This window comes from Rhopalosiphum padi, chromosome 4 (genome assembly GCF_020882245.1).
Source record: "Rhopalosiphum padi isolate XX-2018 chromosome 4, ASM2088224v1, whole genome shotgun sequence".
NCBI lineage: Eukaryota > Metazoa > Arthropoda > Insecta > Hemiptera > Aphididae > Rhopalosiphum > Rhopalosiphum padi.
In genome coordinates this window covers 37,691,277-37,711,478 of record NC_083600.1, presented here as the reverse complement: position 1 = coordinate 37,711,478, position 20,202 = coordinate 37,691,277, and the positions used below count along the sequence as shown (strand labels likewise).

Sequence of the window (20,202 nt, the reverse complement as noted above, 5' to 3'; positions counted from 1 at the left end):
AATGTAATGTATCGGTAGGATAAAATAATTAGATTTCTGCGATATCCTACAATAAATATGTAGTTTTCTTTCCTCGAAAACTATAAAACTATTAAAATATGAATAAAATCTTTTATACAGAGATATTGGTTTGAATCTTTTGATTTCAAGTGTAAACACGAATGTTTGCTGTTTCATTTATTAAGATAAAATATGTTAATGTGCAAAATATTATAATAGATGTGTAGATGAGAACGACTAATGTATAATATTTTTCTTTCTTAATCTAATGAAACAAGTTTTCTTCATCGTATTCTAATTTATTAAATATTTATGAGCATATACTCCTACGTATTTAAGTAGGAACTGAAAAAGTATCTATACGCTTTTATTCGAATATTTTACATGACTACTAAATTACACAAAATAAAATATATAAAGTAAAATAAAAACATTTTTTTTATCAATTATTTTTCATTTTTAGTCATATTATTTGTATAATATATTATTTATTATTGCGATATTTATAACTTATGAAATTAAAATTAATTCATGATTGATTACCCACAGCTTTCATTATTACCATTTCTGTAATTTACCTAAAAGCTTAACTTTATTTTCAAGGTACTCTTACCCAATATATCATCACATTTATTAAAAATAATGAACATAACAAATATTGAATATGTCCACTAACAAAATGGAAGGTAAAATTAAATTTTATATTTTCTGGGCACATTGGCGAGAAAGGTAGAAATTGTTACTATTTTTATTCGTTGTTTTGTTTTAAGTCATCAATCTCTTTATCTATATGTAGGCTTGTTCAGTAAATATGATAATAAATATTTTGATGAAATAAAGGCCACGTTTGAAAAGGGTACGAATAACGTATTGGTTTTTAGGACAGTCAGTATTATAAATTCGATTAAAACTCGTTTAAATAAAATTCTCATGCAAACCCTTTTTAGCAAGATTTTTTTTTCAGAACCATTATTACTATCAGAAAAAGGGTAAATAATAATAACAGGTACTCTATAGTATGTACATAAACGATAAGGGGAAAAAAACATCAATATAAAACACTCACGTAGTTTTTATAAAAGTAACCACCTAATATATTCCTGAAACGAATGCGTGATTGTAAAATTGAGAATTTCATGACGTGATAACGTTTTTATTTTTGTTGCCACTCGAGTAGGAACGAACATTGTAATTTAATTTGTAAGACATAATTGCGTATTCGCGGTTCTATATCAAACACAAAATAATTGTAATAAATTATTTACGTCAAATTAAAGTTGCATCAGAACCCTTATTGTTTATTTATTTTTATTTTTATTATTTTTTTATTTTGTAATAATCAATACATATTATTACACCAATCTACAATTCGTTTAAAACAATGGGGGTGCAGTGCTCAAGTATCCGTTACGACGCCCTTGGCGTATGTATCCATTCTAGGTTTAATGTTATATTGATTTATTTTGTATACAGTTTTTTAAATAAGCTCAACAACTGGGACGACGCACGTATTTTGGAATGGACAATTATAAACAATGTATCGCGGTAATGGAAAATAATGTAATATGTATGATATAATATACCAGGGGCGGTCAAACGGTCGATCGAGGACAGTTTCAAAATCGATCATGTTAGAGTTTATTTTTAGTGCCACGCGCACGAAAATTAATCGAGGTTAGATAGTGAACATATTGTCAATAAGTTTTACCTGTATAATTTTCATATATTATATACATTTTCTATGGAAGTCGATTCTCAAAGGTGAAGTATATTTTTAGTAGATCATGACCAAAAAAAGTTTGGTCACCCCTGCTATTTACTATTGTGTACGATTGCCGATTCAAAAACTGTGGACTTAATCGTGGTCACTATTATATCATTTCGGGTGGCTTAACTATACAATATAGGAATCTGAATCAGAAATAAGTATAATATTATTATTTTCTAGTAATATTTTTTAAATGATCTAGATACATATACGTATTATACCTAATAGGTTATTAGTTAATACGTAAAAATAAATACACTATTTGAAATAATTATAGTGTGAATTTATTACTCAATGATTTTATAATCACTTTGTTTAATTCAATTGACAGGTACTCTACTCAAAAATTTTGATTGAAAAAATGGTGAGACTATAAGATTGTAAAAAAAACCCTAAAATATTTATAGGATATACTCGATAATGGTGACATACACTCTTCTATCACATCGCGAATAGGTAAGTAAGAACTATACACAGCCGATGGTATTAAATCGAATCGATCAATAGCGAAGGACAAATAATTGGTCATAAACTTATAGTTTAAGTTGGTTTATAATTATAATTTATAAACCAAAATCAATTATTTTTACTACCGCGTTTCGATATTGTTTTATCTCATTCCACAGTATTCATAATTTGTTGCATATGGTTCTCACATAATTCACCGATATTAAATTTAGCAGAGAAATATGAAAGATACAATAACAAAAAAGTTATAAAAAAAATAGTAAATTAAAAGTCTAGACATTTAATAATTAATAAAATAATTGTAATCAATTGTACAGTTACTTTTATATAGACTATAATAACCCAAAGATTAAAAATAAAAATAAAATTATCACATAAATTTATAAATCGTTTAATATAGCCTTATAGGTATATATTTAGTGCTTAATTTATATATAGGATGTATATTATAATATTATTTACATCGAGTTATGTGGTAATGATAAGCTAACCAAAATTGGTATATAATTTATATTGTATAAATACAAATAAGTTAATTATAGTTTTAAATTTTAAATTTTTTTCCAGATTGAAAAAATAAAACATTAATGATATCAAGATTCGGTTCGTATAAAATATAAATGCGTATTTATAACTATTGGCATTTTAAAATCAACTTTCGAAACTTTAAAAGTTAGATTGATTGGAAAAGTTATTTCCAAAAAGAATCCATTATAATATAGTTGTTCACATTATTTTTTTAGCGTGGAAGGGAAGATTTTTTTTTTTATAATAAACTCTGACTGAACGACAAATTGAGAAATTTAAGTTTTACTGGCCAACAAATTTATAAGTCAGAATAAGTTATAGAAATAATATACCTATCTTGTGTTATTTTTAATAAATAATGATATATTGTCAAGCAAGCACGAGATTAGATAATCAATAATAAAATGTAATATTTCATCTTTTGGATAATGATTTGTAAATTTAACATTAAAATACTTCTCCATTTATACATGAATTTGTTAATAATATATTATAAATAATACAATAAAATGTATGCCGTTGTACAATGATAAATTATTATCATTAATAACTATAATAAATGACAACAGGTATTGGTATCAGCCTTACTTATGAAAATTATAGTTAAGATAAATATTCATAATTTAACTAATAGTTGATTATTTGTAAAATTTAATCTTTAGTGAGGCGAAGAGGAAAATGTTCAATAATATATCATCATCATCATCTCTGCTTGTTTGAACTTTGAGATTTAACCACCAAAATATAGTCAATTTTTGTTCCAATAATCGATATGACGTGCTATGACACTTAAAATATTTTATTTTAGTATACTGTTACAACGTTTGATATAGCAAGGTTATTGCCATAGTAAGGGCAAAGTATTAAAGAAAGAAAAAAAACACCAAGATAAAACATGTATTAAAAATATTGATTTCTTTTTCGTGAAAAAATATGTGGTTTTACGAGGGTGCCTACATTGAGTCATGTAAGTATGCACATGTACCAAAACAACATTCAAAAACAACCTAAATCGTCGAAAAGCACTGGAGTGATCGTCTTCTTACGTTGAAAATAATCACCCGAACATTTGCCCGATCAAATATTCATCAGTAGGATTCAATCAGGTGGATTATATTATTATTGGAAAAGGCAGTAAGTGGGTAGGTAGTTCGTAAGTACAGACGGCCTATACAGCTGTAAATACCGTTTGGATTTACACGATATCGTATTCGTTTTATATTTGGGGTAGATATTTCAGAGTTGCGTGTCCGGACATCCATCTCTCTAGTCTTACCTTTTTCCTTCCGGTGTATATATATTTACGTATATATTTCACGGTATGGAAACAATTTTCGATGGATTGATTATATTATAATAATATATTATACGCTGTAGGTTAAATGATTCGAATACATTCATTAAACAGGAAATTGTGAAAATTGTTTCGAACATACAACATTTTTCGGTTAATTATTTATTATTCATTCAATACTAAATTGATTTATCTCGTCAAGCAAATTAAAACCAACATTGGTCGAAAAAAGTAATATATGTTTATTATATATATATATTATGATTGCGTTGTACAGGACAGCTAGGGTGAACATTTTAGAGATAAAATTTAAAATGTTTGAAAAATAAAAATTTCCAAAATTAATATTTTCATATTCTATTAGGTCAAGGTTATAGGTACAATTTGTACATAATATCCTAAAGCTCAATGTTAACCACCTAATCAAATATTAAAATAATATATAGTTTAATATAATGAATAAATAATAAATAGATGATACTAGCTGGAACTGAGAAAAAAATAAAACGTACACGTGAAAATGACAATGCTACGATATAATATGTATACAAGACATAAATAAGTCAAATAATATTATAATTTTTAATCGATTTTATTATTGTGAACTGGGAAAAATAAAAATATACTAGTATAATACTATTGCATTTGAAAAAGTGTATGTACTATGAACTATTAGTATAATAACTGTATGTAGTATTTTTATTTATGAATTATTTGAACTTTATAAATTATAATATTTTAAAACATAAATTAGGTAATAATTTTGTATTGGTGAAACATTAATAATTTAAATACATAACACGCGTGATGTGACAAACGAAATCAACATGTCGAGAGAGACGTCAAAACTAAAAATAAATAAAACGAAGGCAAAGTTTTCGAAGTTATAAAATAATATAATAAAAAAATACGGAGAATAGAATTCTATGGAAACCTTTCGCGGAAAGATACAATCGCTAATATGATATATTTTTTATCAAACAAAGTTCAGTCACCAGTATAGTTTGTATTATAAATATATAAACTTAGACGTGTATGTAATTGTAATATTTAAGACGAATATACAAATTTACATTACAAAGAAAGAGTATGATAAACTGATAACCTTGGATTTTAAAGCGACAGTTAAAAGTGGTTGGCGTTCTGTTGATAAATATTAAGCTTCACCGTATAGACAATAAAAAAAAGGTTTTAAAATCCAGAATTATTAAGATTATTATGGCATTATATTATCTGCAGTCAATGCAATTGCATGAGTAATATAAACATAAATACTAAATTATTGGGTAAATTATATTAAACATCGTAACGGAAAAAAATTTATATCAATCAGTTATGGTAAATGGAGATCTCAATATTGAATTATTAACATAAATATATAATATGTATACATATTTATTCGTGTATATAAATTAGAACAATAAGGCGTATATATTATACAATCATCATAATATTATCTCAACCATCTCAATAGTCAATTCCATCACCAAAGGTATTAAAAATTACAATAACAAAATAATTCCGCAATTAGTATTTTAAAACAAAAACATTGAAAACAGTGATAACTAATATTTAAAAATAAAAAACGAATAGTTAATACTTGTACATCTGTATATAATATTACTTTCATATATTTTGTATTAAACCGAATCTAAATTAGTTTAAAATCTGAATTACTCCATTCGCACAAAATATAATATGATTAAGTAGATACTCGATAATATATGCATAACGCATAAGTAATAATATTATTTCGATATCCGTTAAATTAAAATAAATTTACACAATTTATTAATATCTTCATTTATAGACATTTTAATAGAAAAAAAATCAAATATAAACCTAAAAAAAATATTTTCTAGGTTCGACAAAAATTATTTTTGAACAAAACATATCGTATAATATGTCACATTTACCTTTTACGAAATCGAATAATTTAAAAACTTAAAGAATAAACCAGCTTTTATTACTATAGGGATATCGTGGATTGGAGTTAATGGACAGACGCCAAAGAAATAATATACTATAGCAGATTCACTACTACGGCTAGACCACGATTTATACATGAATAATTCATTTACATTTTCCAGAAAACGAACAGTACGAGACATCTAAAAAAATTATTTATTTACCTTGTTCTTTAAGAATTACTTACTGTTTTTTTTTTTTAAATACCTGTACTTGTACTTAAGTGTGAACTGTGAATTAGTTTCGGTAAGACAAAAATCGATCGTCAAAAGTGTAATAATAAATTAATTCTGGTTATGAACATTTATATTCATACTTGTGTACTGGTAATATTTCATTTATATGGTATTATAATATAAATCATCGTCAAATGTTTTTTTTTTTTTAAATCGTCTAGTTGTATATATTTTGATAAACAATTAAATAATAATAGTGCTACACATTTTCAGACCAATCGTTCTACGTGGGGTCGTATTCTACAAAGTTACGTTATAAATATTTTAATATTTTTCACGTACTGCATTTTATGTACAAACAACGTAGGCGTACGTTGTTTATACAAATATTTTCAAAACATATTGCGAAAAAGGTTTTTATGGTATACTATCTGAAATAAATATCGTGTATAGTTCAATATTTGAAATACGCGTATTCACTTTAATATGTATAATTTTTATTTTTTTAATAGTGTCGGCCAATATAAAACCACTTAACTATAACATTTTCTCGTCTACAACGAAACCCAGATTTTTATTGAATGCGTAAATTCAATGAAATTGTATCGATTAATAATTTCTTTGCATAGCTTTTATAAACGAATTAACTATAGAGTACATATTACCACAATAAATTGCATACTTTTTAAGTATACATTTCAAATGGAAAACTATTATATCTTATTTTTCCATTAAATAACGTATTGTGTAAATAAATTCTCGAATAGTTAAATTTCAGACCACTCACATATGTTATATTATATTACAGATAATGCTTTTGGTAAATTATTTCCTACCATATCATAATATTAAAAATGTAAAAATAGCAACAAATATAAACATATTTTTTAGTGTTTAGCAAACTCAATCAAATAAATAATATTAAATTGTTATAATTTGAATAAATAATATCTAAATTGCTTAAAACACAACAAACATAAAAATAAAAATAAATGTTATTGTTTATAGTAGAGATATGATATTATTGATTTTTTTTATAAAATACTTAATATTATACATTTCTCTCTTTATTTATTTTTTTGATTTATTACCTACCTTTATTATTCCTATCACAATAACTGTATTTATAATTTTATTTACGTTTTTTTTTCAATATTCTGAAATTCGTTTGTATAATCACGTATATACTTATATATTTTAAAACTATTGTAACTAGTCTTTCTCTATAAAATTAAAATGTTATATAAGTAAATTACGATGGCAGTTTTGATGAAAGATATAATTTTAAATGCACAGGATTTCTGTTAAGATTAAATGGTATGCCATGAGATACCTCAAAAAATGTTTAATGTATATTTTAAGTATGCAAGACCTTTAATAAATTCTGCACAGGAAAATATTGATTAATTATGTATTAATAATAAGTTATAATTTTTAAAATGAAAATTTACGTTTTTTTTTCATTATGACTGGGAGATGTAACTACTAAATATAACTACGGTGCAATGTTGTATAATAAACAATTTAGTTTTTATTGTACTTTATATTTATATTTTTGAATTTAAAATTAATGATTGCTTTATATGAACAAAAATATTGTATATTAGCTTAAATGTAATGTTGATAAGGGGTTATCTCAACGAAATAAATAAAATTAAGTGTGGGGGGGGAGTCGCGGATCTAAAAAAGTTGCGCACCATTGCTGTTATACACAGCGTCCAAATCTGCACTTAACTGATTAGTTTGTGTCTATTGACTGGCAATAGAAGAATTTTGCAGCAGTTCAGTATACAGTATTTATAATTTAGCCAGGGAACCTATACCGGAAATAAAATTAATCAAACATAATTGTATACATGAAAATTATGTAATAAATATAATATAACTAATGGCCTGTATTGCCGATGGTTTTTTGATCAATAAATATATTATATATTACCTATATTTAATTGCAATATTTCTAATCGGCATTAACTTTATTGCAAATCGTATACACTTTATAGTTTAATAAATAAATATTAAATAATATAATAATATATTATATTAACAAATATCACGATAACATCAGACAAATGTTAATATTTAAAATTAAAAAAAAAATTGTATTTACAATGAATGATTTATGTTATTACATTTGTATTCATTTATGAAATAGAGATTGAGTTAAGCCAAATGTTTCTGCTGCAATTTTACATCTAAAAATAATCATTTTTATTTATACTTGTTTAAAGTAACGTACCTAAATATAAATAAAAAAGTATGGATTGTAACTGTTAACAACAAAATCCTCTTTCTGTTTCAATTTAAACTAGATAAAATCCCATTTTTTCTTAACATAATAAAACCAATAGGAATATAGATTATTAATGAACCACTCGAAGACTCGTGTAATATTTCATTTGATTTCATACAAGCTTGCTCTGCTTTGCCAGAAAGGAAAAGAACATTTTTATTTACGTTTCCTATTCGTTTTATTGGAATTTAACAATAAATTCATTATTAGTAAGTAACATTAAAAATATTGTAAATGTAAATAGGTTATGACTAAGCACATTATTAACATTCAAATATTCTTTTATTATCTTACATAAGTTTCAAATACAGTAATTTATAAAACTAACAAAAAAGAAAATTTTAAACGAACAGCTACGTCAATATTTGTATACAACTACAAACAGCGAACCTCGTAAATTAAATTAAAATCAATGTTATTAATTTTTACATTTTTTTGTTCGAAGTTTGTTGACTGGTCTTATATTGCGTTTGTATGATTAATAAGAAATAAGCTTGATAGCGTAAGTTACGTACTTTGGTATAGTAATACTTTTTTTTTATCTTTCACACATAAATCTAATTTAGATTTTAATAGTTTTAAAAATATTTAATATGGAATTTAACTTCTAAGTCATGGTAGTTATATAATTGTGTATAATAATAAATAAGTTTTCACCCCCCCCTAATAAGACAATTAATTGTGCAGTTATAGAATAGGTACATCAATAATGCAAATATACAATAGTTGTATTTTTAGTTACTGTATATATAGTCGATTTAGTGTAAATAACATAGTGTTTTTTTATACGTTTAGGAAGGTTGATAATAATAATAATGAGAATAATAATAATAGTAATAATATTATGTTAAACATGCATAATGGAGTTACGATGTTGAAAATTACTCACAGTAGTAACAATATTAACCACTCATCGTTATATATTAATGTTAATAGATACGTCAAAAAGGGATGTATACGCAGTAACCATTCTAATATATAACGGTTATTTGAGAGAGATATTTTCAACATTGAAACATAGTATAATATACATAATACATATTTTATAATAACATGACAAAATATTGGACGATGAAAATTAATTTAACACAGCCCAGCATTTTTTTCATGCCGCACCGTAAATTAATTGAAATGTAGAATATGAAATAATTAGTTTGCGTGACATCGTTATATTTTGTTAGTCAACTTTTTTTTTTATAATTCAATTGAAAATTAAACAAAAAATGAAAACAACTCTACGTGGATCTACAAATATTGTACTATTATAATTTAAATTGTTATAATAATTATCATCACCATTGTCAATTTTAACTGTTTCTCGGACACTTTAAATTTTTAGTTAATAATACTGATGTTGATAATATATAATGATACGTGTTACAGACAACTGTTGGCGTAGGAAATCTGAATATTCGTACATTATAAAACTTTAATGGTAAAACTTAAATATTATGATAATGTTATGTTAACATCTACCCGTAGGTCGAATAAACTTTGATAGTGAACTATAAGTCACGCCTACATATATATATATATATATACTAATATAGTAGTATTTATGAATATGAAACACAAAAGCACGCAAGGAGGTGAGAATCGAAATTCAGATGTTAATTTCAAAAAAGTTTATCACGATAAAATGTACAAGACAGGTTATGTAAGTATAGCCCATTATAATAAATTGTCATATTTTGGTCGACGTCTCAAAAATGTTAAATGGCTCATGCATCACCAACACGGACCACTTTCTTATAGACGACACAACGATGAAACAAGAATGATGGAAACGATTTAAGCCACAGTTAATTGCATTAGTAATTTATAACTATATCCTTGAGAAAACATAGTATAATAAAAAGTATCTGCTTATTTAAACGTATTGGTTGGGACACAAATCAATCGAAAACTATTCCCAGAATTATAGACGATGCACGTAAAAACGAAAAACGAACCACCGACACGCAATTATTATGACAAACGCAAATAATGGGATAGGCGGTCACTGAGAATGTGTGTTTTTAATATATATGTAAAACCTTTACGTAGAACGTAAAAATAGTCTATGGATGGAAATACGTAGGTATACTACAGATTTAATTGGACTGAAAATTTGCATCAGAAGTCAGTTGAATTGCGTCCCAGGTCAACGATTCATAATGACGACGTAGTGCATGAAACGATTGCTATGTTTAATATTATATTAATAATTTACGATGTTAATAGTACAATTCCATAAAAAACTAACTCACTGCAGTAATAAACAAAAATTAAGTCTTATTGATCTGGATATAGATTTTAGAGTAAAACCAGAGATGAAATTTGAAGTATATCAATAAGATGTATCATAATTATTATATTATAGGCATAATAAATTATAATAAATTAATCAAAATGATTAATTTTCGCTCAATTTTTGTCAAGTCAAATCCAACAAATAGAATTTGGGGACTTATTTGTATGTTAATATTATATAACTAGAGATAAATCAGATTGAATTTTGTGAGTAGAATGGAATACGCTAATGAGTTAGATCTCCGAATGGAAGAGTCACTTACTTATTCAATTTCCTGTACCGAAAATATTTGTTTTACGGTTAAAATACTTTTTTGGTGTACATGTCTAATGTCTATTTATTATAAACATGTTTTCCTGAAAGTAAAACCATAACCGCAGTGTTAGTTGTAAAACTTTACACAATAAAGTATTTAATAGCATCAAGAGTTATATGCATAATATAATAATATAGTAATGTAGTATGTACAACATTGTGGTTATACCGAAAAGCTTTTATTTAGAGATTGAGCTGATATGAGACAAATGAATTTTGATTTTGATAAACTTTTGTTTGACATATTTATCTTATCTCGGTTTTGAATTATTTTTCCGTAGCATTAGCAAGCACAGTGATATTGTCATGTTGATTTCCATTGGGAAACAAAGTAAACAAACTTATCAGCGAGTAAAAAATTGAAATACTTGTATATAAAACCCCAAGGCATTGATACGTAACAGTATCTGATGTAAAATGTGTCAAAACAATTATAAAATGAAAAAAAAAAAATCAAACATCAATATTAATATATTATTAAGTAATAGAGTTGGATTAGTAAAGGTTTTACAATAAAACGGTATCAATTTAGATTTTTTAAACATGAAAAAAATAAATATTTATCAAAACCCTTTAAAAAAACATTTAAATGAAACATGCAGGCGTGGTTTTAGGTTTATTAACTCCTTACTGATGAGTCATCATCAATTAGGATTGTTTTTCAGTCATATTGGGTTCCAACTAAGTATTATCATATATATATAATACATATACTTCTATGTAATACGAATAATTATTTTGGTTAGGTATGTTGTTAAGCAATAGTCATCGATTTTTTTTTTTAACTAAAATATATAAACTTATCGTGATCTTCCATTCATTAGGTTCACTAGATTTGTAATTTATATAATATTAAGTAATGACATATCAGTTTTGTTATTTGTTATTATTTAAAGGTATTTTGGTGTAAGTTGATCAAGTTGTGAGATTACTTCTGGGAAGTCAGTGGTATAAATATTAAGGTCATTCCCTTGAGGTATTTTTACATTGATTTTATGCTTATGTAGTGATATAAAATTTTCTCATAGTAAAAAGTCGGTCTTTGAGGAAAGACTTTAAATAATATAATATAAATATATATATACACACGAGGTCATTCGAGTATGTCCATCGTGCCAAACTTGGTCAAAATAGGTCGTGTAGTATCCATAGTTATAATATAATGATTTTAGCAATCTTTTCTCTCGTAGGATAATAGTTTTGCTTATGGTTCTGTTTGTTTGGATATTCTATATGTATTTAGTGAACTGTCAGACGATTTAAACGGAACGTAAATTGATTTTGGGTATTAATTTACTTTTCTTAAATAGCTCAGTAAATTTTCTTCTGTGGTAATTTTTCAGGGTAGGAAATAAACTTTTAAATTATCAAAAAAAATGTAAGAATAAAAAAGCTAGATGAAAGTTAAACAACCAAGTATACGAAATAATGATTTTCATATTTTATCAAGTTTACAAAAATGAAAATAAGTACTTATAACAAAATATTGTATGTATTTTTTGTTCATCACGTACGTTACAAATAAAATATGATTCGTGATTAAATTTGTGGTCATAAAATATTACAAATCTATATCATTTTTTGTTTACAGAAGCCAAGTACATTACATACATATAATGCATATTGTATATTTTATACATGAGAATTTTTTTTTTATATTTCCACAATCAATTCATAAATATAGTTTAGGTGTTCACTTGCCGACTGTAAATTAAACAATATTGATTGAGTTTTTTAGTAGGTAATGGATACTTGGTTCACTATTCCTGATGATGCATTATTTTATATATTTTTATTAATAATTATTTTATGGATAATTAATTTTTAAATTTCATGACCATTTGAAGCCATAAAAAAATGATACTAATTTTGTAAATATTTGTAACATCCATATATATTTTAATAATTGTTTATTCTATTTTTCGATTATTTTAAAATATTTGTTTTTTATTTTTGTTTCTATTTATTCCATTTAAAAACCAAAACATATTATAACAGTATTATATTTTTATTATCACATTGTTATTTTTCCTACTAAAACTGGTGTGTAAATCTAAAAACGTTTTCAATAGTAAATTAAAAATAAATTTGATTTCAAAATTTTGATTAAAAGTATTTATCAATACTTTTTTAAATATTTGATCCATGTTTTTAAATTTGTATTAAATGTATATGTAATTTATAATAACAAGTCATATTGATAAATAATTGAAATTCTAGTTGCATATTCATTAGTTTAATAATTTATGGTTGCGCATATTTTAGACATTTTCTGTGTTCAAATATGTGCATATTCATATACATTTTTACATTAAAATACGTGTATTAATGATAACACATTGGTTTAGATCTAATAACCAATCTTATTATTTATGCAAAGCTATAAAGTTTCCAATAACAATGGAAAATACTGTAGGTAGGTAATATTTACGTGTAAAAATATCAATAATGACACAAATGTATTTTATTTATGGATAATCGTAATAATATAATGTAATGTATATTGTATTCATTAAAAACATACATGTATAATATTATACGTATTTATTTTGGATATTCGGTTGACTAGAAATAATAATTTTTATTTACGAATTTTGGTTACCCATTATGAACTTTAATAACACACAGAATCATAAAACTAAGGCAACCATGTGTGACGTGTTGTGATAAAACTTTTAAGGGATAACATAATATAATAGACATAAAAATGGTTTCAAAACGGGTCTGTTCAGAATAACGAACGCGTTTACGATATAAATATATTGAATGTTTATATACCTACATGTAATATATAGGTAGTGTGTTGGATGTTCGCGAGTATAAATATTTACAATATTTACAGCGGTGTATATTATATTTATTATATTATATAAGAAACAATTCTTAAACGCAAAACATCTAAAACCATATCACAAATATGTTGACATTACAACTCACCGAGCACTCCGATTCGCCAATGTAGCAGAAGTCCACGTTGTGGGACGTTACAGACCACAGGTGATCGTCGTTGGCAGCTTCTTCCGTCCAATCGGGCACAATCTTTAAGAGTTTATCGTTGCCATCGGTTCCGGTGGCTCTATAACATTGCAAAATAGTTACAATCAAAATCGGTATCATAGACCATACAATTATACTATACGAAAACAATATTACAAGAGGGCACATTTGACAAGACCTTTTTTTTTACTTAAAATAATAAATGCCAAACAATAATTTAATCACAGATTGGGTCACTGATCTTTTTTTTCTCCATAATATGATGTAAATTTTGGGTGAAAATTGTGTTTACCTACGGCACTTACATGAGCTTTTGATTGGTGGACCTCGGTTTAATGGCTGCAGAGAGCCAGTAGGTAAAGGTAGTTTAAAAGCAACCTATCGATTCCGCCAGCTACCAATGTTTACTTGCGGTCATCGTGGTTACTCTTCAAATTAATTAATTAATTGCAAATACATATCCATTTGACCTATTTATTTAACACTAAATATTCCTTAATATGGCTTAGGTATAATGTAAATTATACATTATAACTAATCTTGTGCGCAAAAATACAATATTACACAATTATTTTTTAAATAACTAAATATATAACAATAATATACATTTTCGAATGCAAATAATCTCCGATTTATAATTGTTGATGGGCTTTCTATTAAATCAAACTGTCTTAGTCAAAAACATATTAGCTTCTTCTGTAAATATAATAATACTGTATAAAACATTATCCATAGCGTTTATGTTAGTTTATACACTTCTTTATAAATTCCTGGTATATATAATTTTACATTTTTTTAGTATTAAAAACAATTATTCAATATTGAGTTCCCTAAACTTAAAACTTCAAATCATCTGTATGGATTTTCTATTGCATTTCGTAGCAAAATCGATGTTGGTGAAATGTATGTAAGTAGACCAATGATATTTAATCGAATTAGTTCTTCGACTATTTATTGTAAAATTAAAATTAGTATATACTGATAATTAGTTAAAATAATTATTAATTGTATTAATTGGTGTCATAAATCATAATAATGATATTTACCAATATATATTGCAGGTTATTTTAATCTATATTAGTACCTAATCTAATATTGCAATAAACCAAAATTACTATATTTTTAATACTTCGTTTAAAATCGTTCAACAATCGATAAGTAGCAGATTGTGAGATGTATATCGAGTGGCAGATAGCACGTTGGGACATTGGTAAAGAATTTACTGTTTAGTTTCGTCATACGGTGGTTTTATTTTATCAACCCCCTCACTGCGTGACCGATTCTATCTCTGGTGAAACGGTGATATTTTAATATGTGCATAATTTGTTAAAGCTTGGTCGCTCCTCTAAATAATTGTACACCTCCGTGGGGAAAATGTTGTGTTATAATGTCACCAACACTCCTCGTATTCTGTGGTATTGTACTTATATGTGTAGGTACACATGGTGTCCACGAGATTAATTAGACACATATTACGCATAGAGAAATTCGCTGTCGTCCACCACATTTTTCGTTAAAACGTACCTACTTTGTATAATATAATGCAATACAATAAATAACAGATGTTGGTTGATGGTATTAAGTGGACACAGCGTTTGTAGGTACATTGGCTATGTAAGTATAACTTATTATTTAAATTTTGGCCATAAAATAAGCTTTCTTCTGCCACCGAGAATAAATGCAATTTAATCATGTTATAAATCAGTGAGACTTTTTACCGTACTGCTATGAAAAAATATGATAATAAAATCTTATATTGTTTTTGCTATTAAAATAATTTTGTAACTTATATTTCAATCGATGTTGTTATGGCCATGGTGTAGTGGCAATTAAACTAAAAAATGAAAACGAAAACATTCGTATTAAAAACAAAACTTTTTAGGTCCTATTGTATATACGAGACAATATCCTGCAGTAATGGTAATTACAATATACAGTTATTAATTTGTAAAACATTGGAAGTCCATTACATGGATATAATAATGTTGTAATTATTCTTAACGAGAAAGTTATTTTGAACTCGAAACTGAATGACGTCATAGAACTTCAATTGGCTCTCGGAACAAAATAAGGAGTTTTCGTATTTACAAACTTATTTTGCCAAATTTTGCAAACTTTTCTAACTCTGAATGTATACCGACAAAATATATTGTTCTATAAACACATTTTAAATTTATATAATTTAATACTTAAAATTATTGAAATGAAAATCTTTGTTAAAGAAAATAGTTTCCGTGTTTCAAAGAGTCAAGTTGGTTGAAAAAAGAATTAACAGAGAATAAAACAATGAATGTAAATTAAATTTTGAATAAATGCTTAGGCAATTCATTAAATTATTTGGATTCATATAATTTTACGAAAACAAAAAATGCATAAGAACGCTAGAGGATACGTTAATCTAGAGTCCTGAAGATGTTATATGAGAACATATATGAGCTATAAGAGATTTTATTCGTCCAATTTAATTAAATGATTACAGTTTGAAACATTCCTGTTTTAGGTATATATTTTATCTGAGATCACACTCCTAAGAGCGACATTTTAAAGGTGTTTGAGTAGACTTATTGGACATTTATTATAGTCCATAGTCTTTAAAGATTGAAAACAAAAATTGAAATCGGAACCAGACTTGATATCGTTAAAAGTCGTTTGTTATGTAATATTATCAAATAAACCGTCTACGATCGTACTAACGGCAGATGGTTACAAGACGTAATCTAGATAGTTATGTCATCACAGTGAATGGAAAATTGTTCGTTTACTAGTTGACACCACCGCTACTGTGGTTATAGGTTAGATTTCAGCACCTTATATTTAGCAACTTATATTTCGATAATGGTTAAATAATGAACAAAAACTATTTATAGTATTTACTTGTATTATATAGAATAATAATAATAATAATGTTTCGAATATGATGCTATGCCCTAAATGAAAAACTGAAATACGTTCACTTAAACGCTATAGGTACTGTAGACTGTAGATTATTATGTGTGTGTAATATTTTTATTATTTAACTGATGTATACTATGAAAAAAATAATTTAAAATAGCTTATTGTGTCAAAATAATAAAGAGATTTTATATTTTGTTGATAATAGTTATATATTTTTTAGACATAATCTGTTGGCGAAAAATATATTCACTCGGGTAATTTTGTATGAAAATTATTACCTCCATTTTTGTGCTAAATGTAAATTAGACTAGTGTGAACTGAGAAGAATTTATTAGACGCGCAAAACCTACTGTTTTAATCTATGTCCGAGTCTAGTTGTATTAAAATTAAACGTAGTAGAAAAATTTTAATTTAAAATATAGTATAATTACTTAAATTAACACAATATACCATTTGATAATTTTTATACTTTTATGGTGGAAATGTAAATTGTAAAATGTAATCATTCTTACGGGAGTAATAAACATATTTTACTTTTGATTAAAGCATATTAATTCTTAGGTGTACATTTATATGCTTTTAATGAAGAAACAAGTTTCATAAATTTCCATAATATAATTATTACAAGTCCCATTTTCAATTATTTCATTTGACCATAACACCATGTAAAATAAATAAATTATGCATGTAGGACGTAGCTAGGTTACATATATAGTGGTTAGCACATCAGAAATAAGTTTCAAGCTACAAGTTTTAGTGGGTCTTCCAATTATTTCAATTGATAAAGGATAGTTTCGAATTAAGATTAAGTTATATTTAGTTTAGAAAAGTAAATTTTTTATTAATGTAACATAAATTTTAGTAGTATACTTTTTAAAGAGTTAATAATTAAAATGTAAATAAAATAATATTTCATCAATATTATGAATTAAATATTTTTTTAAATATGAGTACCTACCTACTTTAACGAATAAAATAACGATGTACACAAATAATGAAATAAATATATACTATACTACTACAACTAATAATATGATAATACAATTGTTAGTGGAACATACCACAGCTATATTTTGTATATATGACACAGTGTAATACTTGACTTAATAATACATAATATATGAGTACATAATACATAACATATTGATAACTTTGAAAAAAAAAAAATTGATTCATTCTGCTATTACAACTAAGTGTAAATGATCATAATAATTATATCGTGAATTTCTTGTATATAACAGAATGCAGTGTATAAAGTTCAAGTGTATCGCACTGTCGCACATAATGTATAGTAGACATTCATTCATTTCGATTTAATTATAAGCATTAATAAATTCATTAATTACTCTGTAGTCGATATCGAAGTAACGTAAATTTTTTAATTCGATCAAATTGAAAAACTATCGTCACATATTCGCGTCAATTTTGAATATATATATTTATTTTTTCATAACGGTATTATATTATAACTATACCTATTTTTATAACGATAATTATTAACCTTTCTGTGTACGTTTTGTTAAAAAAAATAATAAATATATTATTTGATAAAGTTCTCAGAGGTACTTAAAAAAGAAAAGAAAAATGTATACACGATGCACCGTGTTGACGAATACATACATAAATAACGTAAATCGAATCGGATACAAAACAAGAGGTAAACGCCTTAAGTAAAACGCAAAATCCGTATTTATACGTTATTTTATTATAAACCTCCAACGTTAGATGTTTTTCATCTACCGCATCGAGACTGTTTAACCGTTGTTTTTGGAAACGACCGAAATACTATATTATACACTGTACGGTCGTAGGTATAAAACCCCAGGAGCGTACGTGTGGAGTTTGCAAAAACCGACAGTTTGAACTTTCGCAATGCGCCTAAAAACATACGACGGTATATATAATGTTCTAGATGAAGGAAAAACATATTGTCCCCGTATAATAGTCCCGTGGTTCTTATATCTCGTTAGGTTATATTCGTTTCCCTCAACACACACCTCCAGCGAGTAATACACATAGATATTATGAATCGTCACAGTGTATATGCTATACCCATTAAATATAATTTATATACGTAATATATAGGTATACAAGAAGATTTAATAATATTATATATGTAATATATTATAATAGAACATAAATTTGGCCTAAACTGATATTAAATTTAAATAAAAATATAATATTAGATTATCGAACAATGAATTTTTTTTTTAAATTTTCAGTTATTTAATATTACTTAAATAAATAATACTCGTACATTCATTTTAAGACTAAATAAAATAAACTTGATATAAAATTTGTTCGTTATATTTGTGACTTGTGTATATTTTCAATTATTATAGTAGGTACTTGCATATTGTAGAAATTAGTGAAATTATTTAGTATTTTAATTTTAATTCTATGTAATTAAATTTAAGAATGGTGTACGATGAAATTTTATAATATTTATACCATACTATAGTTTTCTTATAGTGTGTATAATATAATAGTGTTTATTTTTATGCAAAAAAAAAATAAAATAAAATTATCAATAACTTATAGTAAAAAAACTATTTATGCCTACTATTCGTAAATTATTTAAATTATTCACTGTCCTTTGAATTGACTAATTTTATCATGATAAATAAATAAACTGTCTATGACCAATTGACGTAAACTTTCGAACTCTGAATAATTATAATATATAATTTAATCTTCAATCGGTGTCAATTAAGCTGGGGGATTTCCCTTAATTATATAACATTTTTCGATCTATTATGTATTTCGATATTCGTCAACGTTAATATAATAATATTATGATAAGTGTAATTTGACATAATATTATATAAAAAGATCACAGTGTGAATAGTGTTCAACGTGTCGCGGATTTAAGCGTTTTATTGTCCTTATAGTAAAGTTCAGATGTTTTTTCACACGCATTCTTGTGCTTTACATAAAATTAACGAAGTACAGTCGTAGTAAATCTATTATTAACATAATATTATTACGCGTGTATTAACCTAAATAAACGTAGTTAAATTTTGTTTCCGTGTGAATTATTCGTACGTAATATGTGTAGTGTACCTTCAACACGTACAGGTAGGACTTTGGATTTTCGGTTTCAGTATCGAATCAGTAAAATTAATTTCATCCTAACGAAACAAAATAGTTATCTAAAAATTAGAATTTTAATAACGTTGAGACGTTGTTGTCGATAATTATAACTTC

At 25.6% G+C, this 20,202-nt stretch overlaps 1 protein-coding gene across 5 annotated transcripts in view; it reads right to left on the bottom strand.

Moving 5' to 3' along the window:
* The window catches only part of LOC132930863 (eye-specific diacylglycerol kinase-like), a 148,250-nt gene that overhangs the window by 82,801 nt on the left and 45,247 nt on the right, over nucleotides 1–20,202 (bottom strand). For all 5 annotated transcript variants that reach the window (XM_060996949.1, XM_060996948.1, XM_060996950.1 and 2 more), the window contains exon 4: nucleotides 14,041–14,179. In XM_060996949.1, coding sequence (XP_060852932.1) covers nucleotides 14,041–14,179 — 139 coding nt within the window. The remainder of the gene's footprint in view (nucleotides 1–14,040; nucleotides 14,180–20,202) is intronic.